At 40.1% G+C, this 26,821-nt stretch overlaps 2 protein-coding genes across 2 annotated transcripts in view; both read left to right on the top strand.

Annotated features, from left to right (window-relative positions):
* Window positions 1–5,802: 5,802 nt before the first annotated feature.
* LOC148640177 (alpha-tectorin-like) overlaps window positions 5,803–26,821 on the top strand; it is a 60,729-nt gene continuing 39,710 nt past the window's right edge. The window contains exon 1 of the mRNA XM_088620384.1: window positions 5,803–5,811. The gene's annotated coding sequence lies outside the window, so the exon portion shown is untranslated. The remainder of the gene's footprint in view (window positions 5,812–26,821) is intronic.
* Window positions 6,330–25,727, top strand: LOC148640179 (alpha-tectorin-like). The gene is made up of 23 exons (XM_088620385.1): window positions 6,330–6,402; window positions 7,217–7,240; window positions 7,870–7,997; window positions 8,675–8,953; window positions 9,304–9,399; window positions 10,536–10,689; window positions 10,878–11,290; window positions 11,554–12,130; window positions 12,654–13,243; window positions 13,622–14,192; window positions 14,673–15,271; window positions 16,314–16,869; window positions 17,368–17,564; window positions 17,856–18,254; window positions 19,093–19,379; window positions 19,800–20,068; window positions 20,347–20,466; window positions 21,610–21,794; window positions 22,827–22,987; window positions 23,444–23,692; window positions 24,305–24,467; window positions 24,547–24,649; window positions 25,191–25,727. Exons 1-23 carry the CDS (start codon window positions 6,357–6,359, stop codon window positions 25,232–25,234), a joined length of 6,210 nt encoding a protein of 2,069 aa, XP_088476511.1. The 5' UTR covers window positions 6,330–6,356; the 3' UTR covers window positions 25,235–25,727.

Below are 26,821 nucleotides of genomic sequence, written 5' to 3'. Positions count from 1 at the left end.
ACGTCAAACTGGTTTTGATACAATACCAAAAATGGAGATCTCATCTGCCCTCCAGGTGATTTCAAGTCATTCTTATAGACAGCAAGAAGGATTTTCATTAACAAGATGATGACAGAGTGTAATTCAATCAACTAAGAGATGAAGCTACTCAATTCTCTAAAGACAAAAAAAATGTTGTGCAGTCATAAGGTTAAAATGTAGAAATACAGGATATGCTGTACAGTATAAACAGAATTTGCTTGGAAAGGACTCATTGTTAATCTTATTGTATTACATTTAAAACAATATTGTGATAAGAGGACATAGGAAGGACTGCAAAACCTCCATTTGATTGCCAACTTCAGTTAGTCATCATTTGAAGAACCACAGAGAATCAGCTTCAATAACATGACTGGGAAGATATTCCAGGCACCTGTTCCTGTTAAGAAGGGCTTCCAATGTCTACCATAATGAAATACTTTGAATGGCTGGTCATGAGGTACCTGCAGTCTGTCACGATCGCTAACCCCTTCTCTTAAGGGCGCTCCAGCCCTTCCTTGTTCTGTCTCATTCACCGCACCTGTTCCTTATTCTAACCCTCTTTCAGTCTGCCTTAAAAGCCAGGCGCTCACGTCATTCGAGGCTCTACATTGAATCCCGTTTCATGTGAGCCTGGGTCCGGCTCCGTCCGGCTCCGTCCGGCTCCGTCATGCTTTTAACTTTCTGTTCCTGTTCCCCCCGCTGGTCCCGACCCGGTTCCCATTTTTATTCTCCCGGATGGATTGCCTGGCCATGGACTTATGCTTCTGTTTTGGATTCCCCGTTTGGACTTCTACTTGGATTGTTCGCCCCGGACTCACTTCCCCTGGACACCTGCACACCAAGGACACGCCCCCTGTCTCCATTCCCGTCTCCTGCATGACTTTTACCCCAGTGTTTCCCCACTGTTCCGGATTGTGTCGTCTTTCGGGCCCCGAAAGAACTGTTTGTGACACATACGACCGTAACTGGCCCACTGACGATGGTGTTTCCCTGGCTCTTCACACTTCCCTTGCTCATTTGGATGATAAAGAATGCTCAGAATAAAGGTCAAAATCCTATTCATTGATTACAGCTCCACATTTAACACTATAGTTCCATCCTGACACATCTGGTGTCTACTATTTGTCTGACCTGGGCATCAGCACCTCTTTATGCAGCTGGATTATGAATTTCCTGACTGGCAGACCACAGACTGTGAGGGTTGATGGAAAGCTTTCTTCCACACTCACCGTCAATAAAGGTGCCCGTCACAGGTGTCTCTGCTTAGCCCCTGCTGTTTTCCTTGTTTACCCATGACTGTGTGGCCAGACACAGCTCCATCTCCATCGACACATATGCTGACGACACCACCATCATTGACTTAATAACCACTAATGATGAGACAGCCTACAAGGATGTGGTCAGGAACCTGATGGAGTGGTTCCTTGACAATAATCTCTCCCTCAACGTCAGCAAAATCTGGTAATCAATTTTAGAAAGCAGGGTGGGCACCACACAACTATTCACATCAAAGGGGTGGCTGTAGAGATGGTTAGCAGCTTCATCTTCCTGGGTACCTTCATCACTAATGATTTAACGTGGTCCCAACATGTAACTTGAACTACAAAGAAGGCACAACAGTGCCTTTACTTCCTCATACAGTTGAAAATATTTGATCTATCTTCAACTGGCTTTACCACACTTTACAGGTGCGCTTTTGAGAGTGTTCTCACATGTGGTATTACAGTGTGGTTTGGCAGCAGCTGTCTGACTGGAAGGCATTACAGGGGGTGATCAGGTCAGACCAGTCCATCATTGGAGTACAGCTCCCCTCTGTTTCTGACATTTTTACTACTCGCTGCCTCAGGAAGGCTGGGGGTATCGCCAAGGTTACCAGTCATCCTGGTTTCTCGTTTTTTTCCAACCTTTCCTCTGGTAAGTGTTATAGGAGCATAAAGAAATGAACTTCCAGATTCAGGGACAGTTTCTTCCCACAAGCTGTCAGATTACTGAACTCTACCCCTACCGCTGGCTCACACTGATGTTTCTTTTTTAAGTTGTATGCTATTTAACTTGATGGTGCTGCTGGTCTTCTGTGTTTATGGGTTTGGTGATTCCTTTAATATCTTTGTATTGGAGCATACATGCAAATAAGCATTTCATTGCACTTGTGCATATGACAGTAAACTGTACTGAACTGAACTATTTGCTTATTTGTCTATCAGATGATGTGTGTACTGGGCTGTCAGCTTCTCTCTTCAACATTTGCCTGTCCTATGTAGCATCTGGACCTCCAGTGATAACGTACAGTAGGTCAGCCATGTTAAATGTTCACCCCACACCCCTAACCCACCATACTGTGGGAGTAAACTGTTGTCCCAGACTCTATGCTTCAGAATATGTTTATTATTTAACAAACTCTCAGTGTTTAAGCACAAAAGCCATGTTCGAATTTCATAGCTGACAAAAACAAAAGATTGACAGTTTGTTATACATTTGTTAAGGCCACAACAGGCAGGCCATCCTACTTCAGTGCAACTAGTAGAACAACTCCTGTAGACAATAATTTTCTCTTAACTGCAGTGGTATTGTCGGATTATAGTATTCATTTTCACGAATTCCAATGAAGAAAGTCTTGTCTGGTGAGAGGAAGATGACAAAACAGAGAATTAAGGAAGACATGTCACATCTCAAGAGTCCAACTTAATTAAATGTTATTCAGAAGGTCACAAACAATGGAAACAAAAAAAATGATGCCAAGCAGGAAGAAAATACAAGCTTGTGCTAAGATCTTAGTGGGTGTTTTATAAGTGAAGTGGAGTCTTCATTGCAATTTCAATGAGCACTGCTGAGTTCTTGCACACAATATCGCACCTCACTCTTCGGTGGATGACATTTTGTTTATAAACATTTGAAACTAAGCATTTTAAACATTTTACAATTTTCCAACACCAAAGTAGTTTATGTATTTAACCTTTTATTGCAATATACTGTACAGTATAGTGAATATTAATAAGATATCTTATTTATACAATATATGAAGTGATAGTTTTATGTGTTAGTTGCAACTTGGAATTATACAGATTGTCTGAATTTTTTTGTCTTTAGAGAAGTAAAGTACTGATGTGCAGAATATGGGTGTCATCCTGTATGCATAAATCATGTAACAACAACTGTTACGTCCCAGTGTGTTACACCCCAATACCCCTAGACACTTGGGGACGTAACAACAACAGATTAGTGAAATGTTCAAAAAGTGAATGTGCAATTTTGCTCGTACCAGAAAACTCAGTCTGCAGTTCTAATGTCTACTGCCCCATGGCCTTCCTTTGATTTCAAATGTTAGGTGCAGCTCACACAGACAAATAGTAATATCTTGAGAAAATCATAGACTGAGTACAATCAGATTTGCCAGCCTTGTCTATTCAGGTCCAGGTTTGTGGTACGACTGTGGCTGCAAGAGTCCAGTCCATTTTCAGTACAAAGCGAATGCCAAATGACAGTGTCTTTGTGTTCCACAACCTGTTTAATGAAAGATGGCCTTTTAGATAAACTCTTCCTTATTTCTGTTTTAAAATGTGTAATCCTATCCTGCCTAAAATTTAATTAAGCTTAAATTCCAGTCCATCATTAACTTTTTGATCTGAAAAAAAGTCTAAAATTACACCTCCACTTCCAAAATGTTTTGACCTTATCAAGATGGATTGTTTAAAGGTGTAAATGCTTTAGCTGCTTTTATAAGTACCCTCCTTTTCTCAAAAGACATGCACTGTGTGAGGGTCTTTGTTTGATATACAGTATGTGTTTTTATGTATTGAGCAACCTGTGCAGACAGAGCTAAGTACTCCAAATACAAATAACTATAAAGATGGTGTGGATTAGAAGCAAGGAGAGAAATCAGAAATGATTTGGAATGATGTGGAATCAAAACAGGAGTAAGAGACAAAAAAGAAGTTTGAACCTAGCTATTAGTGTTTACTGCAGTTTTAAAATAATAATTATACTAAAGTGCTGTGATTTCCAGTTTTAACTAACAAAAACAATCTCTTCCTACATAAAAATAGCTTAACACCAATAATTGTTTATTATGTTCGACGCAGATTGTGAAGCAAGTCATGCCTGAGATTTCTGTTAAAAAAACAGTGTGGGCATATATTGGAGCTGCACAATCTAAATCATAATGGTTTTTGTACATTTTTGGAGTATTTTTAGAATTTTTTAAAACCTTCATTCAAAATTGGACCCTAAGTTTTCAAAAGTGGAGAAAATGTTTTTTTTTCATCAGTCTCAAATGTTCTTCATTTATATTTTGTTTTTATACCTGTCTTCAAACTTTCACTTTTCCCTTTAAGCCTTTAAGATACATATTCACCTGGCACTAATGGTCTGTTTTCCTCATCAAATGGACCTAGATTTTCATTATTGGAGTATCTGAAGAATGCAGAACACATTTTCAAAGAATGTATGAAATTTATTAGGTGACATTCCAGGAACACATGAAGTTAATGAAAAAGAAAACAATCTTAGTGAGTCTGAAACTTTTATTTTCTGACTGTATGAGATGGTTTTCTATAACAGGACTAGTGAAATGAATTTGTTTTTCTATCACAAATATTTCCTGCCAGAATTTGTGTTCCGTGATGATAAATTCTTATTTTGTAGATTCTAATTCCTGGGATCTCTAACTCTGATTCTGAAAGGCAGTAGTCCAGAAGATTTTCTTTGTCCCATGCAATTCCTGCAATCCTAAATTATGATCTGTGGTGACATTCTGTTCAAGATTCTGACTCTTGCCTATTACTCTCTCCATTGTTTCTGCATTCTGTGCTTTGTTATGAAATCCATCCATAATCAGAAAGCCATTTATAAATGGTAAGGTCTGTAGCAACCTAGAGCCTATCTCAGAAACATAGGGTACAAGGGACAAGGGACAGCAACCTGGATGGGATGCCAAACCATAGTAGGGTGAACTCACATAAGGAAATTTTACAGACATCAATTCACCCAGCTAGCGTGTCGTTAGGAAGTCAGAAACCCAAAGCTAACATATGATGAACATGGAGACACACCTGCACTGAATCAAACCCAAGAGTCCATGACGTGATTCATCTCATCTTTGCCACCCTCCAGTGGAGATGCAGATGCCCAGAGATCATGAGAAAGAAATCCAGGAGACACAGTGTGTCTTAGGGAATCCTGTCTTAAGGATCACAGACATTATTGTCATGGACATCAAGGGATCACCAGCCATAGCTGAAGGGTGGTGTTTTGGCAGACGAGAAAGTATAAACTCTTGATGCACCTGATTGAGTCCCTTAGTGAGAGAAGTACAGGTCTTTTGAGTTTGATTTAAATTTCGAAGTTTCAAAGTTTGATCTCTCTCATGATGAATGGTAGTTGCACTTTCATTGGTCAGTGTTTCAAATCTCCATTTTTTTTCCTCTTTATCCATAAATGTAAAGATAAATAGGAAAATGGGTCAATGAATGGTTTTGTTAAGAGAGCAATTTCAACTTCATAATGAAGCATAAATACCGGTGATTGTTTTTGTCTTCTGGCTGGACTTAGAGTTTGTTTTCTTAACACTGAACACTTCAGCCACCCTAGTATTTATTACAACTATGACTAATTTTAAACAAGATAAACTACTTTAACCTGCTTGGTTTCAATAGTTCATTCTCATTTCAGCTATGAGGAAATCAAGGACTATTCCTTTTCCTGTAAATCCAGTGCTCTCCCCCCCCCATTAAATCTTATATAAATCCCAGGTGAATACAGACATCACCTTTAGAAGACACAGTGCCTTGGCAGGTAAGGTATTTAATGGTGTTCTTTAAATGATCGAAATAACTTTACACACTTTTCCATAAGGTCTTAATATATTTCCAGTTCAGTTATTCAGTGGCATCAGTCCTTTATAAATGGGTTTGTTCACTAGGATAACTGTAATTGCTGCTTACAATGTAAGCGTTTTTTGGCAATACACATCACTCTTACTACATTAATACAGTAAGTCACTTGTTTGTTACACATTGCCAAAACCTGCTCTAGATATCTGTACATATACACGTAGAGAAATTAATTGTACTAGATATAAACAGTATATACAGTACCAGTTGTCTTGGGAAGATCAAGTTTTAGAAACTTTATACCTTGTTTCTACACCACATGTCAATTGAGTAGCATCTGTTTATACACACAGCGTTCCCTGAATTTCTATGTCATACATTTCACAGGTTTGAAGAATGCATTGTTTTCTTTATTGATGATTAAACAAAAAAACAATCGAACATGTTGCGTCTTCAGATCTCTCCTGCATGTCTTTTGCAGGTGTCAATCTGAAGTGCCTTCTGAAGATGGGTAGGGGTCTGCTTGTCCTCACAGTACTGCAGCTGCTGTTTGGTAAGTTCCATTTACAGTATATACAAAATCCAGCATTTCTAAGAGTGTTTTTTTAAAATGTCCTAAATTAATTGTATATGGTCTGCAAACCATACAGTTATCTGACTACATTTCATGCTAACAATGTACATTGCATAATTTTTATCAGCATTTACAATGGGATTATAGAAATGCACAAGGCTCCTGAATTTTTTTATTTTCTGAACAAACACTAGTAGCAGACAACTACACAGCTGAACTTATAGTAAGAAAAATATTTATTATAATACAGTATGTAGGCCAATATTTACTGTATACTGTAAGCTAAGCTGTACATTAGATTTCATTTAATCTTGTGGTGTTGGCATCTTGATAAAACATTTGACTTGGGCATTTTTAACTACAAGCCTTTCACTTGGTCCTTCCTTCTCCTGCTAATATCATAGTAAACACCTTCTAAGCTAAGTAAGGTGAATTTAACGTTTCCATGAAGGAAATGTCAACATTTATTAACTCACAAACATCTTTTCATTATAGCTTTTATTGTATGATTCAGTTTTACAAAGTCAAAAGGCAATGATCTGCTGTGCTCTCACACTTTCTGTTGTGTATTATATGTGTGGTATTCATATATTATATGTATGACTTTTTGAAAATGCTAGACTGTACATAATAAATGTGTGAATATACTGTATATGTATAGCTCTTTTTTACTTTTTTAAAGTAAAATAAGTGTTTCAGTGATTCAGCCTTTTTCAATAAACCTTGCTTTAGATGACACAAATTGAAGCTTATGGTTTACATCTAATTTCTTACTATTTTATTTTCTTCTCAGATGAAGCGGTCAAAGCTCAAACAGGTAACTATCAACATTGTTCAGTCTGAATTTCTGATCATTGTAATGTGCACACTGGCTGAAGAGTACCAGAATAGCCCATGTTTTTTTTTTAATTACTTTAAAGTAAGAATTCTCTAGGTCAAGTAAAGTATCAAATTTAAAAACTTTATCATTGTAAGAAATATATCCATACATAACCAAGGGCTGCTAATCTTTGTGTTATATGTTGACTTGGTATAATTTATGTACACATCTGTACAAAGAAAGACATTTTGTGTTATGTTCTGAAAAGGTATGTAGTATGATAAACTATTTTATATAATAATATTTGTAATTTGCAGTTCTGTGTTAATACCTTTGATAAATGTTAATACCTTTACTATGGGTGACGTACAGAATAATATCTGTGATATTCAGTTAATATATATATATATAAAATAAAGCATTGTAAATGTGTAGCTGTAAAAAAAGCATTTTGTAAAACATGCTGTATAAACTATGTTAACACAGAATGTACTGATAAAACAAACAATGTATAGTAAAAATAATGTATCACAATGACTAAAAACACAAGATAAATTTTCTACAATGTATTGGCAACTCAGCAAATATTAGCTAAGCCAATTGTTTCCAAACTGTTTAATTCCCAGGACATTTCTACTCCTTTGGTATCACCAATGGAGACACAGCCACGCCCCGGATTGATGATGGAAGCTCTCCTGTAGTCTCCCTTGCTGTCAACATTCCCTTTTTTGGACAAATATACCACCAGTTATATGTGAGTAGAGCTGTCTCTTCACCTAAATAATTCATATACAACAACGTAAAAACTATTTCTAATTTAAAAATTTGAAAAACCTATAAAAAGGAAAATAAAGCAGTTTTTATAATCCCCAAGAAGAATGATGAAGACCTCTATAACATTATTTCTAAATTAGGAATGAACAGTAGATTGTGTGTCATGCTGGTGAAGTCACTGTCATAATGTAAGACATGGTGCTGTATGGCTTTGCTTGAAGACCTGAGTTTTGAGATAGCACATTTGTTAACTGCTGGTGGGAGCAGAACTGAGCAGAACTCACCTATTCCTGAGAATCTGGGGTTCAGATATAGAAGCTCGTATTGGACTGGGATAACATCATACCTAGACTGACTGAGCACAAGCCACCAGAGCTTCATACTCTATGCCTGGTACTGGGAATGGGATAAATGGATATTTAAAATTGCATTTTTAGATAACAAAATATAATCAAAATATTTTTAAAGGAAGACATGTCTTAGTAGACAAGTATGTTATTAAACAACTCATATCCTGTGTGATTTGAGAAAGAAAAATGGCATGGTTTTTATATAACAACTTCAATTGTGTGACTTTTGATGCATTTGCTGTATATCTGCTCCAGAAACATCTGAAATATATAGTGAAACCAGTCTTTTTCTCTTATTCATTTTTAGGTGAACAACAATGGCTTCATAACATTTGACACACCCATGAGTACTTATGTCCCCTATCGATTTCCGGCCCGCTCAGGCATTGATATCATTGCGGGTTTCTGGACCGATATCGACGATAGAAACAATGGGATCATCTCATACCGACAGGTTACCAGTGGAAGTGTCCTTCAACAGGCTACAAGTGACATCAACCAATACTTCCCTCTTATCCAATTTACCGCCAGATGGGTTTTTATGGCAACTTGGGATAGGGTGGCCTATTACCCAAATAGTGGCACGGTAATTCTTTTTACATGAACACAAAATAAATCTTACTACACAAAGAAACTATCAACACATAGGCAAAGAAATACAGTCCATCAATGTATAGTGAGTTGTAAAAGTATTCACCTTCCAATGATGCTGAAGTTTGCTGAATCACAAATGATGTATACATACATTTTTAAAATGAATAATTTAACTAGAACTTGAATGCTCAAAATAAACACTTTAAAGGTAGTACTTAAAACATCAATGCTTTCTTCTTCATTCTTATACATTTTAATCTACCCTTGAAAATTACTCCCGCGATGTATTCTGATTGATTTACAGTCACTCCATACCTTAAACATCATGCTTCTTTTTTTTAGGAAACCACATTCCAGGTTGTTCTTATCTCAGATGGGACATATTCTTTTGTTCTCCTGAACTATGGAATTATAGCAGCAACTAATAAAGTTATAGAGGTGAGTATAACCTTTGAAGGGAGTATTTAAATTACATAAAGGTCAGAATTAAGCTCCAACTTTGACCTTTGTAGAAGCTTTTTATGGGTTCCCTGGATCTATGTAAGTGTTTCCAGATTCATGGAATTAAGACTTGACCATAGTTTGATGGGCTTGGTAAAGGAGGTCTTAATGGTATTTCAAATCTTGTTTTAATCCTCATCCCTTGAAATCTATGTCATCCATCCATCTTCTAACCACCAGTCTGAGCAAGGCATACAGTACATAGACACAAACACGGACATGAACACACTCACACAGGGGCCACTTTTCCCAGAAGCAAATTAAGTTGCCAGTATGCCTTGGGACTGTGGGAAGAAAGTGGAGCACCTTGCAGAAATCCACATGAACATGGGATACAAGCTCCGAACACATAAAACCCCAGGTCCAGAACTGAACCCAGGCCCTAGTCATAACCTTGTTAGAACCTCCTTTTGATCCTCTCCTGTTTGTTGACTTGGGTTTCTACTGCTTCCTGGTCTCTTTTCTTCAGAATATATTAATTTGATGATTGTTATACATGTCCCTAGATCTAGGGCACCCAAATTGTACAATGACACCATTCAACGTTGTTCCCAAGACATGGTAATTAGCTTTTAGTGAGTCAGTGATATGTAGTAACTCAGTGATCTTAAAGCGTTAGAATATCTGAAACAACCCATAGCTCCTAAACCTCCAAATAATGTCTACAAAAATAAAACCTTAACAGGTTGGATTCATTTCTTAATGAATTGATTAATTTCTTGACCATTTTTTAATATTCACTATTTCCTTTTGTTTTTAGAAGTAATAACGGTAATAGATTGTGTTTTAAGGTCTATATGTATTGAAATGCAAAAATTAAGTGTTATTTGTTCAACTTTTCATTTATTGCATTTCTAATCCATCAGTAAAGTAGAACCTCAAGGTTGAAGGAACAAACAGTTCTCTTTTCTTTTTCCAGCCAAAGATATGACATTTAAAAAGTGTGCAAGTGCTGTACTGTATTTTCATGGATTCCTGGTTGTTCATTGTGATGACTGATCCAACAACAGACAGGAATGCCCAATCTGCTGTACTGTCCAGGAATGATAGTCTTTCTTTTCCCCCTCCTTCAGGCTGGATATGACACAAGAACCTCAGACCATCATTTTGTCATCCCTGGATCCTTTCAAAGCAACATTACCAATCTGATGTACACCAGCAACGTCAATGTTCCGGGACGCTGGGCATTTCGTACTGATTCTGGAAACACCGGCTGCATGTTTAATGGTAGTGTACCTGATCAATGTGTTTATGTTAATGGTGATGATAATAGTGCTGACGGTGGTGGGAATTCATGTAGCAATGACTGTGCCTATGTTGATGATGGTAATGATGTTGAAAATGAATATATACTGTAATGTGTATAAATGGCCAGTTGAGGTACGTAAAAACAGTTAAACCCTATTTCTTTTAAGGCAATCCGGTGCAGGTGGGATACAGCTTTTGGAGTGACCATACATGCCGGAGTAAGTGCACCTGTGTGAGCAGTGGCAATCTGAGATGCCAAACTCAGCCATGTGGCTTCGACCAGGTGTGCCAGGTCTCCACTTTCCAGTACTCCTGCCAGACTGTGCCGAGAAGGACCTGCACCATTGCAGGGGACCCCCACTACTACACCTTCGACGGCAGACTCTTTCACTTCCAGGGCACCTGCACATATGTTCTCTCCCAGACCTGTGGCAGCAGAGCCCAGGGGCTAGCGCCTTACCGCGTGGAGGGCAAGAACGAAAACCGCGGGAGCACAGTGGTGGCGTGGACAAAGCTCGTGCGGATTATTGTCTATGGAGAGGAGATTGAGCTGGTCAAGGGCAACACAGCTCAGGCCAAGGTTTGTGCTGGGTAACCAAACTTTTAAAAATTTGAAATGTATTTGAGTGAACAGATTGATTTTTTTTTTGCTTTAAATAAGGGCTTGTAGTTTTCAATTTTAATAGATCAACACCAATCAAACAAACCCGACTCAAGCAAGTCAGTGTGAATCTTGAATCGGTTCAGTGTTGAAAAAGAAAAAGTGAAAGCCTTTTTTTATCTTTTGAACTGAGCTTATTGCAATTTCTGATGTCACTGTTTCCTACGTGTATGCATCTACAGGTGAACGGCAGCTTTGCCACAGCTCCTTTCTCTCTGCACAATGGGACTGTCCGTATCTATCAGACTGGATTCTCTCTGGCAGTCAGCACTGACTTTGGCTTGACAGTGGCATATGACGGCTACAGCTATGTTACCATCAGTGTGCCATATGACTACCTCAATGCCACCTGTGGCCTCTGTGGCACCTTCAATAACAACCCTGCAGACGATTTTCTCTCCTCTTCTGGCAGCGTCCTGAGCTCCGATGTAAACTTTGCCAACAGCTGGCAGGTGTACAGTGATAGTGAACCAGGCTGTCAGCCTCCTTGTGTGGGGGCATCTTGTGCAGTGTGCCAGCCACAACAACGAACCCTCTTTTCCAGCATTTCCCACTGTGGCATACTGGAAAATCCTGTGGGAGCCTTCAATGTCTGCCATTCCAGGCTGCCCCCCAGCTCTTTCGTAGAAAGCTGTGTCTATGACTTATGTGTGGGTAGAGGATACCAGCCTATCTTGTGCCAGGCACTGAATGTATACGCTACGCAATGCCAACAGGAAGGACTCCATCCTGGTCAATGGAGAAGACAAGGATTCTGCGGTAGGAGCATTGTCTTTGATTAAATTCAAAGTAAAGACGTACTGTATACTTCTCTTCATGCTTAAGGATCACACAAATGATATATCTTCCACTTGTCACTTTAGTGCAAGTTTTAATTGCCATCTGTCTCATCTATCAGTTTTTGTGTATTGGTGTGAACTGTTTTTCTACACTGCTGTGTTCTGGGACAATCAGATAGAAATACAGAACATGATTCAGGTTTCTTCAGACGCCTGATTTACAGTTTAATGGGCTCTTACTGCTGTTTTACCAGTTGGCACTGAGAACAATTCACCCACATACATGTACCAAAACATTAGTGTGTGAGAGAAGGCATCTTGAAAGATAATTACCATGATGTATTATTTTACTCCTTTTATGATAAAAATATGAATTAAGGAATTGTGATAAAAATATTGCATTTAAATAGTTTCGTATTTAATAGCCGACAGCTACATTTTGGTTTAATCAATTACAAATGATAATAAAAATGATCAGCCTTGTTTGTTTGAATTCGTTCCAGAAATCGCTTGCCCTGCCAACAGCCACTTTGAACCTCAGGGCACAGGATGTCCTGCTACATGCGCTGACCCTCAAGCGCCATCCCACTGCCCTCTGCCCTCTCAGGAGAGCTGTATATGTGACACAGGGTTTGTTCTGAGCGCAGGGACGTGCGTTCCTGCGGCCCAGTGTGGCTGCACCTTTGAGGGGCGGTACTACAGTTTTGGCCAGACCGCCCTGTTGGGTGCGGATTGCGGCCGCAGGTGCACGTGCCAGAATGGTCAGATGAGCTGCCAGGCTCATGCGTGTGGCCCCCAGGAGGCCTGCCGCATTGAGAATGGTGAGCGAGGCTGCTACCCCCTGAGCTATAACATGTGCTGGGTGGAAGGGGCCAGGCGGTACCGCACTTTTGACGGGCTGACATTCGAGTACCCTGGAGCCTGTAGCCTGACCCTGTCCAAGGTGATGGGGCAGTCCTCCTTGCGCCGCTTCCTGGTGACTGCTAAGAAGGTACCCAGAGGCACACCGGGAGTTGAATTTGCCCGAATCTTGAGATTTGAGACCAGTGGTGTGGAGATTTCCATTAAAATGGGACCAAATCCCATTGTACAGGTTAGTGCCTAGAGCTTTGCTTTTTATCCTCACCTATATTAGCATTTCAATTTGCGGATACATATATTTGCTTCCTTTCATTGCTAAATCTTGTTTCCATTACTGTACTGAAAATGTACAGTTTCCACTAAGGAAAGTATATTTTCCATCACAAAACCACAAAACCTTGTCTAGCAATTAGAGGGTTTAATAATAAACAGAGGACATACTTGTACAGCATAAATAGCTACAAACTAAATCAGTTGAAGAACGTTTTTATATATTCTAAAGAGAATGGCAGGAAAATATTTTTTTGTACATAGATTCTTGGGAGTCTTGACTGTGGTGGGTCCCTCAGAAAGCCAATGTGTCACCTTCTGTACTCTTTCATATTTCCAGGTGGGTGGACAGAGTATAAGCCTGCCTTTCAGAAGAGAGGCAGAAGGGGTCCAGGTGTACTTGGCCAGTTTGAGCCGGGTGGTAGTACAGACTGACTTTGGTGTCCGCATGGAAGCAGACTGGCCTCACCTGGTGAGGTTGACGGTTCCCAGCACTTACAATGGGACACTTGGAGGGCTCTGCGGGAACGACAACGGATATGTCGGGGATGAGTTTTGGATCCCAGATGGTTCGTTTGCAAATGAGTCCCAGTCTTTTGGAGACAGCTGGCGGGATGGGAGCCTTTCTGCCTTCTGTGTGGAGAACTTGCCTAGCACCTCACCACGCACTGGAGGCAACAGCAGCCAGTACCTCCCCGCTCATTTCTGTGGTATAATGGCTCTGCTCCAAGGGCCGTTTGGCCAGTGCCAGGGCAGGTTCAATCCGAGTGAGAGGATTGACAACTGCGCGAGGGATATGTATCGGCAAGGAGGAGCCAGTGAGGTGCTGTGCGAAGCCCTGCGCAACTATGCTCTGCTGTGTCAACAGAATGGCATTGCCATCTCCCACTGGAGGAACCTCACAAACTGTCGTAAGTATTTACTGTGTCTGGCTATTTGTCCTCATGTCCAATTGCGATGTGATACAAGTATTACCTTTTGACTAAGAAATTTCTTATATAGCATCCACCAATTAAATTGTGTGCCAGACCCAGATGAAATAGTTGCAGACCAACAACTATTACTCTATTACATGGAAGGATATGGAAATAATAATATGAGCTAAGCATTTGCTAGATTTAGATTTAGAAATGGCAGGCCTTGGTTAATGAACTTGATAGAGTTCTTTAAACAGCTGGAAAATGATTTTTAAAACTTTGAACTTGTTACAAAAGTTCAAAGCATGGTACAAAAGAAGCATCAGAGAGTTTTCTCTTGTCCTAAATTCTTACATACTTTTTATCAGCCATTATTAAAAGCTCTATTTTCACAAAATAATGCTTTTGCAGATTGGTTAATAGAAGGTAGAAGGTCTTGTCATGCAATTTCTCATTCACTTCTTTCCTTGCCAGAAATAAACTGTCCACCTCACAGCCACTACGAGCTCTGTGAGACCTCCTGCCCGGCTGCTTGCCCGTCGCTCTCCTTCCCTTTCACCTGCCAGGGAACCTGCCAAGAGGGATGCCAGTGTGACAATGGGTTCATCTTGAGCAACGGCCAGTGTGTGTCTCCCATTGACTGTGGCTGTCAATATCAGGGTCGGTACTACCGGGGCGGGCAGAGCTTCTGGGATGGAGACGGGTGCCACAACTTTTGCCAGTGCAACGGAACCACAGGGAATGTCCAATGCTCACCGTCTTCCTGTGGGGAACTGGAATCCTGCCGTATCATAGGAGGTGATTATGGCTGCCACCCTGAGCCCCATGGCACTTGTGTTGCTGCTGGCGATCCACACTACCTGACCTTCGACGGAAGAGCCTTTGACTTTCAGGGAACGTGTGACTATGTGCTGGCGACGCTCTGCAACTCTTCCACAGGGCTACCAAATTTCCAGATTGAGGCACGCAATGAGAGGTGGCAAGGCCTCTCAGTATCTGTTACCTCAGACGTGTTCGTACATGTCTACGGGAACGTGGTGCACATCTCTCGAGGGTGGAGTGGAACAGTAGAGGTAATGGATCACTCACCTCCATGAACTGTACCTCCTTCACTAATAATTTTGCACTTAGCTTTTCTGTGCTTCATTTATCAGGACCATGGGATTACTATGATATATCATAATAATTAAATTTATTTTAAACATTGTGATGATGCTGGGGGTATGGTCATCAAACGGGACTTTCAGTAGGTGGTTCTTGAGACAAAAGACTCCTTAAATTGCATTGTGTTTTAATAATAATAATAATAATTGCTTACACTTATATAGCGCTTTTCTGGACACTCCACTCAAAGCGCTTTACAGGTAATGGGGACTCCCCTCCACCACCACCAATGTGCAGCATCCACCTGGATGATGCGACGGCAGCCATAGTGCGCCAGAACGCTCACCACACATTAGCTATCAGTGGGGAGGAGAGCAGAGTAATGTAGCCAATTCATAGAGGGGGATTATTAGGAGGCCATGATTAGTAAGGGCCAATTGGAAATTTGGCCAGGACACCGGGGTTACACCCCTACTCTTTTCGAGAAGCGCCCTGGGATTTTTAATGACCACAGAGAGTCAGGACCTCGGTTTTACGTCTCATCCGAAGGACGGCACCTGTTTACAGTATAGTGTCCCCGTCACTATACTGGGGCATTAGGACCCACATGGACCGCAGGGTGAGCGCCCCCTGCTGGCCCCACTAACACCTCTTCCAGCAGCAACCTTAGTTTTTCCCAGGAGGTCTCCCATCCAGGTACTGACCAGGCTCACACCTGCTTAGCTTCAGTGGGTTGCCAGTTGTGAGTTGCAGGGTGATATGGCTGCTGGCAGGTTCTTTAAGGTTCTTATATTTATGTGCACAATTAAAAAATGAAAGCCTAACTCATGGATGGAGCTTATCAACCCTTCTAACCCTGCTATCAAATATTTTTAATTAGCTATCTTAATTTGGGATATGATAAATAGATATTTTAATGTGCTTCACAACAAAGTTTTTAATATGAGTTTTGTGTGAAATCCCTAGCTTCTGACGATCACACATAATCACTCTTCATTTCTTTCTTCTCAGGTTGATGATGTGACTAAGAATCTCCCAATTCTCCTGCGTAGGGGTCAAGTGTCTGTTTATCAGAGTGGCATTTACACCTTCGTCAGTGTTGACTTCGGCTTGACTGTCAGCTACGATGGCAACAGCGTTGTCTCTATCACCCTGCCTCCACGTTTCAGAGGGCGCACCTGCGGCCTGTGCGGCAACTTCAACGGCCAGCCAGCGGATGACTTTGTCACCCGCTCGGGGGCCCTGGCGCCAACTCCCTTCGACTTTGGCTCAAGCTGGAAGACAGCCAACAACCGCAGCTGCAGCGATGGCTGTGGTAACTCGTGCCCAGCATGCCCTGATGATAGAGTGGCCCGGTCGCACTGTGAGGTTATTCAGGCCAGCAATGGATCTCTGGCGTTCTGCCACTCCACTGTCAGCCCAAACACATACTTCAACGACTGTGTTTTCGATGTCTGCCTCTCCGGAAACCGTAATGATGTCTTGTGCAGGGCCGTCCAGGCATATGTTGGTGCCTGCCAGGCAGCAAATGTCAGAGTGCTCCCCTGGAGGCAAGGCACACCATGTGGTAAGGGCAAGCTTACTAATAGTACAGGGTTTGCATGTTGGACACCTTGTGAAGTGTCTTCTGTTTGACTGTTAGTGAGGCTTGAAAGAGGTTTGGGGTTTTTAAAAGGGATGCTGTACTCCATATTTATTTAAATTATGACTGACTGGTTGCATTGCAGAAGCAAAGATGCTTTCCTCTCCAATCCTACCACAAAAGATTTGCAGTTCAGTCATTTTAAAAGTCTCTCATTACTGATATAATATGGTGGCCTGTCACAACATAATCATACAAAGACAAATGTCTTTGAAAGGACCTAAGCTTTACCATTTTTATTTTTCTTGATTTTAGGAGCCTAAACTCTGGAGGATGTTAAAACACACATAATACACAGTATAGGACTATAAAGGAAACAGAGTGTTAAGTGTTAATAAAGAAAACTGTTCACCAGCTCTTTAAATGGTTACAGAATAATCCAGTATAAGAAATGAAAGCGTTGTGTACTCTTTACCTTTGCAGCTATCTCCTGTCCGGCACACAGCCATTATGAGATGTGTGGCACCGAGTGTGGACAGACCTGCGCTGGCACAATCGATGCGCACTGCGATCAGACCTGCTCAGAGGGCTGTTTCTGCGATCAGGGTTTTTTCAGAAGTGGAGATCGCTGTGTCCCTGTGGAGGAATGTGGCTGCCAATATGATGGATTTTACTACAATGTGAGTACAATTAGAAATTAAGATATACTGTAGTCTGTTTGTCTGGGACCAAAGATTACAGATTTTTTTTGGAATATTTCTTTGACATTTAATTACCATTTGCTTGTCATTAAAGCCTACATAAAAGCTGTGACAAAATATTCAGTCTAGCCTACATCTTCCTCCTACACAGAACAAAGTGTAGGGAGTGTGTTTGAGGAATCATTTTATTTTTACTCGCTAATACATCTCAAACTTTTTTGATGCTCTATCTTGGCTGAGATTTCAGTTTTTCTTAAATTGTCTGCCCAGGTTGGGGAAACGTTCTGGACACCAGGATGCTCACAGCGGTGCATGTGTCATGCCCACCAAGACTTGCGCTGTGTGGCAGCCGGCTGCACGCCCAGGCAGGAGTGTACCATTCGGAGAGGTCAGCTGGGGTGCTTTGACCTCCTGTCTACCTGCACAGTTACGGGAGACCCACACTACTTCACCTTTGATGGGGCCGTGGCTCACTTCCAGGGCACCTGCTCGTATGAGATCTCCAGGACCTGCGGCAATGTGACCTCTGGAGACAGTGCCTTCCGCGTTGTCGCCAAAAATCGCCATCATGGGAGCACGCTGGTCTCTTTTGTTTCTGCTGTGGACATCTGGATTTCTGAGGGAGGACAGGAGACACACATTTCCATTGGCACGAGTAGAATTGTGCAGGTACTGTATATAATAACATAAGAGGGGTAAATAAAGAAAAGAGGTCATTTTGTACATCTAGTGTGTTTGTTTGTTTGTTTGTTTGTTTGTTTGTTTGTTTGTTTGTTTGTTTGTTTGTTTAAAACTGATCTTTGAATTAGCACCTTCTTTGTAGAACCCAGGTTATCAACTTTAACTGAACCGAATGCAACACAGAGATGAACCGAGCCTTTTGAGAATTAGATCAGTGAAAGATTAAATAATAAAAAAGGGAAACTTTTGAACACTTAAAGAGAAATGCTGGTTGATCAAATGCTTGTTTGACTCAGATGTTTCTCAAGGGAGAAGTACCATGTTAGGCTGTGCAAACATAAAGTGCTGTATGAAATAAAATTGGAAAGAAGAATAAGGAAAGACTATTTAGACATGTAAAAGTTACTAGAAACATTTAAAATAAACAAATCACTATGCATTGATTCTACTTATGGAAACAAGTGATTTTATTCATAAGTCATGAGCAAAACTCTTCCAGCATGTTCTTGAGACAAGGGTGATAGCCTTTGAGTGGAAAAGCTTTGCTAGATTTTTTTGTTCCAGGCTGTCTTAACCCTTATTGTAAAAAGTGTCTTAAGTTCTCAAGTTTTAAATGCTTTTCCAATTAGTTTTTAGTTATTTCCTCTGGTTACTCCCAGTCATTAGAAGAGTGACACAACCCTATCTAATAATTATAGACCAATGCATCTCAATTTGTGTGGAAGGTACTATAGCACCTAAATTACAGGATTTAATATACAGTACATTTGCGTCTAGTGCTCACTGTGCCATTATGTCTTATTTCTCTTTCTTTTTAATCACCAAGGTGAACAACAGGGCAATCTCCATTCCTTCTGCCATTGGGTCTGTTGCTCAAGTGTCCTGGGACAGGGACTTTGTGGTGGTAAACGCCTCGAATGACCTGGAAGTACACTTCAATGGGAGGAGCACCCTGTTCGTCAGGCTTGGGCAGAGTCACCGCAGCTCTGTGTGCGGGATGTGTGGGAATTTCAACGGAGATCCAGCAGATGACAAAGATCTGCCTAATGGTTTGCCTGCAGGGAGCGATGAAGAATTTGGCAATGGGTGGATATCAGACACCAGCTCCCCAGGGTGAGATAACAAGAGTTTGTTGTGTTTTTTTTCCTTTCAAATCTTAATAATTATGCTAACAGCAAACATCAATAATCACCTATTATATTGCTTTATGTTATATAAAAGGTAGTATAACAGTTTTAGATTGCTTCATTTATTTGGATGTTCATTCATTTATAGTAACATAGCAATTTTAGAATTTCTAAGTAATACATTATCAGTTTTGTCAATATGTTGCAATATTATTGGTATGTATTTATGCTGCCATGCACAAATTTAGTCATAATTTATTAAATATCAGGCATAGCAAGATCGCAAGATAAAAGAGACAAATTATACTGTAGCTGGCAGGTCTCCAGAAGAGGTTTTAAAGAGAGAGAAATATTCCATGTATTTCATATTTACCAGTGTATCGTCTTTCCTGTCTGTGTGTCCCAGCTGTGGGGCACGTGTTAGGAGTGGAGCTCAGGGCTGTCCATTCCAGCAAGAGTACACCGAGCTCTGCAGCATCATCAGCAACACCACAGGCCCCTTCGCAGAGTGTCACATCCACATCGATCCTGAGCCATACGTCAGCGCCTGTGTGTATGACCTGTGTCTCTACACCCCCGTCAATGGAATCTTTTGCTCTGCTGTCAGTTCCTACGAGGCTGCCTGCAACATCCTGGGTCTTGATATTCCCGAGTGGCGCCCAAGTGTCCAATGCCGTAAGTCAAACTTTTCCACTGCTTCGGGCTATTATTATTCACCTAAGCTATTGATACTGAATCAAAACTAGACTTTTTTAAATTTTATTGAAACTTTGAATGATTATTTGAACCATGCTATATTAATAAATAATAAAGTGAAACCATTTAGCAATGTGTGGTTGACTGAGTACAATGATAAAAAGTGCTCTTGCTCTTACATATTAATAGTAGTGGTCAGTCAGTAGATGAGGAAGGACTGTGTTGACGTTCTGTGGTGTTCTGCTGCTGTGTTCCAGCCCTGACAGACCCCTGTGAGCAGCTGCACTGTACTGACCAGGAGTGGTGTGGGGAGAAGGATGGAGTCTATGGCTGCTTCTGCAATGAGGACCATGAACGCCCAAATGCCAACAACTATGGTAATATCCTAATAAGTCCTAATAGACTTTGGGGAGGGGACACTCAATCAATCAGCCAACCAGACAACTAATCAACCAATCAATTTTATTCTTATATAGAGCTTTGCATTCAGAGCATTCTGAAGACACTGTAGTAACAGACAAACAAGTTCTGGATCCCGAGATGAAGTTTAAACAACTGAGTTTATTGCATGCAAGGAACAATAAGACTGAAGTATTGTTCAGAATATAGGTACCAAACTTCCAGTTTATAAAGCACATTTCAGCCATTTCCTACACAGTTCCTTACCATGGTAATGGGGGGAGGTCACAGTGTTCGGACAGTTCCCAGACTTTGACCACTCTTAATGGTCGGTTTTAGGTTTCCTTAGTTGGGGGGTCTCTAGCTTGCATCTGGAATTCTTATCAGTTAACCCCCATCCCTGCCATAACTCAAACCCTGGAATGTCTTGTGTCACAAGAAGTCCTTGTGTACAAAGGAATCAGTTAACCCCCTCTTCACATCTTATATCTTTCTTCAGCACTTTATGTAAGTTAAGCATAAGAAGAAAAAGAATAATACGATACAAGAGCCTATCTTGAATTTGGGTTGAATTCCATTTTGACAATGACAACCACACATGTGCAACACCCCTGATTGTACAGTAACTAATTCTACAGCGTCTTATTATTGTTTGAATTCAGCACAGTCAATATTCTAATCCACTCATTTACCACCAAGCAAAACGCGCAAGTCAGGATACACCGATGATGGGACACCCACCCATAGCAGAGCAGACACAGAGAAAAGCATGCACACACTCCCCAGGCCATTTTTTCCAGAACCACATTAACCCACCAGTATGTCTCTGGACTTTGGGACCTGGAGTACTCAGAGAAAACCCACATATGGAGAACAGACAAACTTCAGGCACCCTAGGAATTGAACCCAGAGCCCCAGAGATGTGAGGTAACAATGCTAACCACTGCACCACCATGCTACCTATTGTTTAGTTTTAATTTAGTCACCACATTACAGTAAAGATTTTTATTCTTTAATTCATTTTTTAAATTAATGCTGTCTCTGCATAGTGATATGTGTGTTCAGATCTAAACAGTCAATGTCCCTAGACTGAACCTGATCTAAGGTGTTTCCTCTTGCAGACGCTCAGGAGACTTGTTTCAGCAGCTCGGGCACAATGTCACTGTCCAGATGCCTGCTGTTTGAAGAAGGATTCCCTCCCCACATTTTGCATCTCAATGATCCCAACTGCACTGGGACTGTTGTTGATGGTCGGGTGGAATTTCTCTTTGACAATGACAACCAATCCTGTGGAACATCACTGATGGTACAGTAACTGCTGCTATAGCGTTTCTCATTGTTGTGAGCATTCAGCACATTCAATATTCTAATCCACTCATCTTGACTGCCAGCATAGTGATAGAAGCCAGTATTAAATAGAAGGAATCACACTGTGATTCCAAGCTTCTAATGTCTTGCTGTATGTCTGCATCCCTCATCAGCGAAAAGAAAAATCAGAGGATGTTGCTCAGAAAATATCAGGGCTCAGGAAGAGGTTTATCTGTCTGGTTACCTTTTCAGTAGACTGTGCTGTTGTGCCTTGAAGACAATTATCATTCTTCCCTTCTGACCTTTGGTTATAGTTTTTATAATCCATCACATTTCGTAATTTAAATGCACACTATCAATGTTAAATAGGTTATGTGTTTTATCTCTGTATCTTTATTTAGTAGCAGTGATGCACAGAATTATGTGTGTCAGTGCCAAGTACAGTATATTAATTTGCCTGCTTTACACAGCTAGAAATTTATATTTTACATGTGTTATCAAGGTTTGCGACTGACCCTTATACAGTATAAGCCTGTAATACATCTGTGTAAATATGAGTTACCCCCCAATTTCAATTCACCATTACATCACTTATCATTAATTTTGAGATTTCATATGTATTTTTCACAATGGCTATCATGTTACAACCTGTTTAATATACAGTATGTACGGTGGTTTAGATAAATTGCACATTTGTGTTGATTCAACACAAGTATTCAACTGTTTATCTCAAATTCAATCCTAAACCAGGCGGATACTGTCTAAACTTTCCAGGATAATCCAAGATACAGTATTTAAGGGCACATCCTTCTAGATGGAAATAGTCTCTAGAGTACTGGGAGTAGCCACTCAATGCTTATATTAACCCTAATAAGAAGATGCAACATTATTTTTTCCAGTTGTCAGTGATCTTTATTAGGATCTATGAAGTATTATCTTTTAAGAAAATGGTTCAGATTTGTGGTACAGACTAATTATTAGTGGTTCACTTATAAATCTTCTTACTTTCCCTTTTTTTGCTCCTTTTCAGACAAACGGCACACATTTCATCTATAACAACTCCATCCAAGGGGCCATTGACTCCAGTGGTGGGGTCATCAGTCGGACAAAGCAAATAGACCTGAAGTTCAGCTGCGAGTACCTACTGTCTGAGACCATGTCTTTGCGCTTTGGCATTCATCCATTGGAGAGGTAGGCTGAGCTCTGTCAGTCTGACTGAACAGGAATTCAAATCTGTCTCTAGATCACTAGAAAATATATTTACTTCTGTGAAAAACAATCTGGCTAATACAGCAAAAGGATGATAAGTTTAAAACAATACTGTATATTAGATCTAATTCCTGCTGCTGCAACTCTCCCAGTTACGTAGTTTTTAAGATATAAGATTGTTCTTTTAATCTGATGGATAGCGTTTTACTTGTTTATGAGATCTATGAACATGAATGAAGCGTAAAATAGAAACTGTATAAATACTGTACAAATGGAAAAACGTGGAGCACATTCTCTTCATCTTCCTTTTAGCAAATGTATTTATTTGCTAAAGGAATATAAACATTGTTTTTGGCTTTTTACTTTAAAAGTACTGATATGTGTATAAACAGTGAATGCATGTTTTTGGTGTTGGACAAAAAAAAATCATTTTAACAGCATTGTGAGGAAGAAGATACCATCAGGCATTGGGACCTACCAGGTGCGCTTGGTTCCTTACCAAGATCCACAGTTCAGTCATCCTTTCACGGGGTCTCAAGTGGACCTAGCGCTCAACCAGAGGATTTATATTGGAGTTTCTGTGAGTGGAGTGGATGACCGGCAGTTCTCCAGTGTCCTTGAGTCCTGTTGGGCAACTCCTGTGAACGACCCATTTTACAGCATTCGATGGAACCTCATTACCCACGAGTAAGTTCTGTTCTTGACTCTTTTACCCTGTTTGAAGTAGCATTCCCCATACTGTACAAACAAACACTTGTTACTATACAGTACGTTTTAGATCAACTGCATGAATATGATATTACACTTCCCCAGCTATGTTAGCTGTGTCTTGCCAGGCATCAAGCAATATCCTCATAAATGAACTACTTCATTTTCTGCAACAATTCTCATGTGAAGATCAAACTGCCACCAGGGCTGCATAATAAGCAATAATTGCAAATGTTGAAACATATACAGCATACATAGAGGACTACTTCTTTTTTATGTTGTGTGCCTTTATATGAAGATTGTTAATTGTATATTACAACTTCTTTGGCGCCTTCACCTGACCCATTTTCTCACAGACATTTACAATCTTTTCCAAGACACTTTCCAAGGAGCTCTGAAGTCATAAGTGTGCAGAAAACTATTATGGAGAAAGATGACATTTGTCAGCTCTAGCCTTCATAGTGGGTGAATGTCTTTTCTGCCAATTACTGTAATTCAACTGTTCCTTTTAGGAAAACAAGTACTCTTCTGCATCAAGAAGCACAGTGTTTTCCTCTACACTGTGTTTACACTGAATGCTCTATGCTCCAGGTGCCCCAGCTCTGATGACAAGACAGTGGAGATCATCCAGAACGGTGTCTCTACCACCAGCCAGTTCTCCTTCATGATGTTTACGTTTGCAGGAAACACCTCCACAATCTTCCTGCACTGTCAAGTCAAGATCTGCTTACTTGCAGGCAATGACTGCACTGCGGTAAGTAGAGCCCAAAACTCTACTTACATCCATTTTACATAAATTGCATACTTTTTAATCCCTGTCTCTGTTTCCATAGCGGTGTTACCCAGGATACCATCGCAGAGTGGCCAGGGCTGTGAATTTCCATGATGGCACCTCAATTTCAATGGGCCCTCTGACTTGGTCACAGCAAAGATCAGGTACAAAATAGCCATTCAGAACATGTAGTGAAGAAGAGTAAATGTTTCATTATGCAATAGAACTCATAGGCATTGTTTAGACAATTATTATTTTGGTTACAGACATGTATTTTCAGTGTGAATGGTTTGATAGTAAAGGCTTCATTTTGTGCACATTAAAGAAATGTCTGGCAAGCCAAAGAGACCTTTTTAAACTTTGCCAGTTAGGAAGATAATTGCAGGATCCCAATACTGACACCAGGGAAATGAACGAGAAATAAAATAGCACTACTTTGCACATATATTCAGACTCCATATAATCTGTAGACTGTAGACAGACAACACTTGGATTTTCCAGTTTTGCTCAGTCTGTTTTTCCAATTGACTTATTGCTCTCTTCATTTCTTACAAGGAAACTGTTACTTAGTTAACTTGTGTGTAAAATGTTGACTGAGACAAAGCCCACAAATGAATGTGTTTTGAGTAAGAAACAATTTTGAAATGCCTGAATTATAATCCAGCATGAGTGTTTGACTGACCTGGTTAATCTGTCTTGTTCTAGATCGAAAAGTTCGATCTGTGACGGATGGATCGTCTGTTTTCTAACCCAGCCTCCTTCTGCTGCTGTGTGTTATTAGTGCTATGCTGATGGGAGAGATATCAGTGATCTTTCAAATTTAAAGACTAAATTTAGAGTTTCAGGGATACTTGTATTGGGGACACACTACTACCTTTTCATTGCCATTTAAGCAGTTGAATGTTTGGTATAGTATAGATGGAGTGAGTCATTAGCTATACAATACAGTTCTACCAATATTCCTAGATATATTCCATTTCCTTCACCAAGCAAACTGTTTCTAATAAACAGAAGAATGCTAATTAGTAAGCAATTCAGCACATTCATAGTATTCACACTAGAATATCTCCATTTTGCAGTGTTTCATCTGATGAATTCTAATACTTTTGTAATACATAATGTCCTATGAAGTCTGTTCTAACCTATCAGAGAAACATCAAAATTTAGTTTTAAGATTTTTAGTGGTCCTGAAGAGTGACATTAATGTGTTGAAATAAATAAAACAAAATTGTTTGTTCCTGAGTTTTAGAGTTTTATTTCTTTCCTCTTTTTTAAATTAATCCTAGTGAAGACAATCATAAAATGTTAAAACAGTAAATAAAATAGTATTGGTAAACTCTCTTTTCTGGTTATGTATACGCTCTTTACTAAATTAATCTCAAATATCAATTACAAATAAAAAATCAATGTTAGGGAGGATTTGTAATAGGCATTTAAACTTCTGAATATGTAAACAAAATCTGTTTTTTCAGTATTCTAAGTGTCAAATGTGGATTGTTTTTGAAGGATTAATAATACTAATAAAGGATTAATACTAATAAAAAATAAGTGCTTCTATTAAGTTTATTTTCCTTTCGACTGTGTTTATAGGTACAGTAGAAAAAAAATAAAAAAAATTCTAATGTCTAGTTTTGGTTTTGATAGCAAGCACATAGCTTTTTGTCCTCCTTAGTTATTGTTGAGAATTTACAAAGGTACTGCATGAAGAGTTTGGGGTTTTGACCATTTAATTTATTTCACTTCTAAACACTGGGCTGTCCAGTTCAAAGACAAAAATATCTCCTGTTGTGTTTTGCCCACTGTCCTCCCTTCTGGGCACTGCTACTGCTGATGCCATCCCCATGGCCCTGAGGACAGTATATCTGTCATCCTGCCTCTTGTTGAGCTAGGAGGTGTTCTACAATTTCCTCTAATTCAATGGCTGCTTTTCTGTCATGCCCTCTACAGCTAGAGGGCGCTCCTACTCTGTCCTGTCCCTACTTTCTTGTGCTTTGCTTGTCCTTCTGGTGTGTCTCTGTCTGGGGCTATATATTTCCTCTTCATGCTTTCCTCCTCGCTCAGCATCGACGTTCGGATGTCCTGAGACCCGCCTGGGATTGGATATGTTCCAAGTATCTATAAATTGATGATTTAATAGCTCTCCAGGATCAGGTTTGGGCCATCCCAAACTATGACAAAATATACACATGAATCCAATTGTTCACAAGTCTGGATAGATTCATTGATTCATATCTAACAGTATAGTGAAGACATCATTACATTACTAATGTAGCAAAAATACATAACTACTCCTGCCCCCCCACTAAACAGACTTCTGAATCATGCAGCCTGATGAG

The sequence above is a fragment of the Lepisosteus platostomus genome, chromosome 26 (genome assembly GCF_059453375.1).
Source record: "Lepisosteus platostomus isolate fLepPlt1 chromosome 26, fLepPlt1.hap1, whole genome shotgun sequence".
Classification (NCBI taxonomy): domain Eukaryota; kingdom Metazoa; phylum Chordata; class Actinopteri; order Semionotiformes; family Lepisosteidae; genus Lepisosteus; species Lepisosteus platostomus.
This window is presented reverse-complemented; position numbering and strand designations above follow the sequence as displayed.

What these genes read in the sequence shown, in the direction of transcription:
- LOC148640179 (XM_088620385.1), top strand. Translation starts at nt 6,357, where the DNA reads ATGGGTAGGGGTCTGCTTGTCCTCACAGTACTGCAGCTGCTGTTTG. An exon ending in GCGCCCAAGTGTCCAATGCC is followed by an intron (nt 20,069 to 20,346) that starts GTAAGTCAAACT and finishes GCTGTGTTCCAG; the next exon opens with CCCTGACAGACCCCTGTGAG. An exon ending in CCCAAATGCCAACAACTATG is followed by an intron (nt 20,467 to 21,609) that starts GTAATATCCTAA and finishes TTCCTCTTGCAG; the next exon opens with ACGCTCAGGAGACTTGTTTC.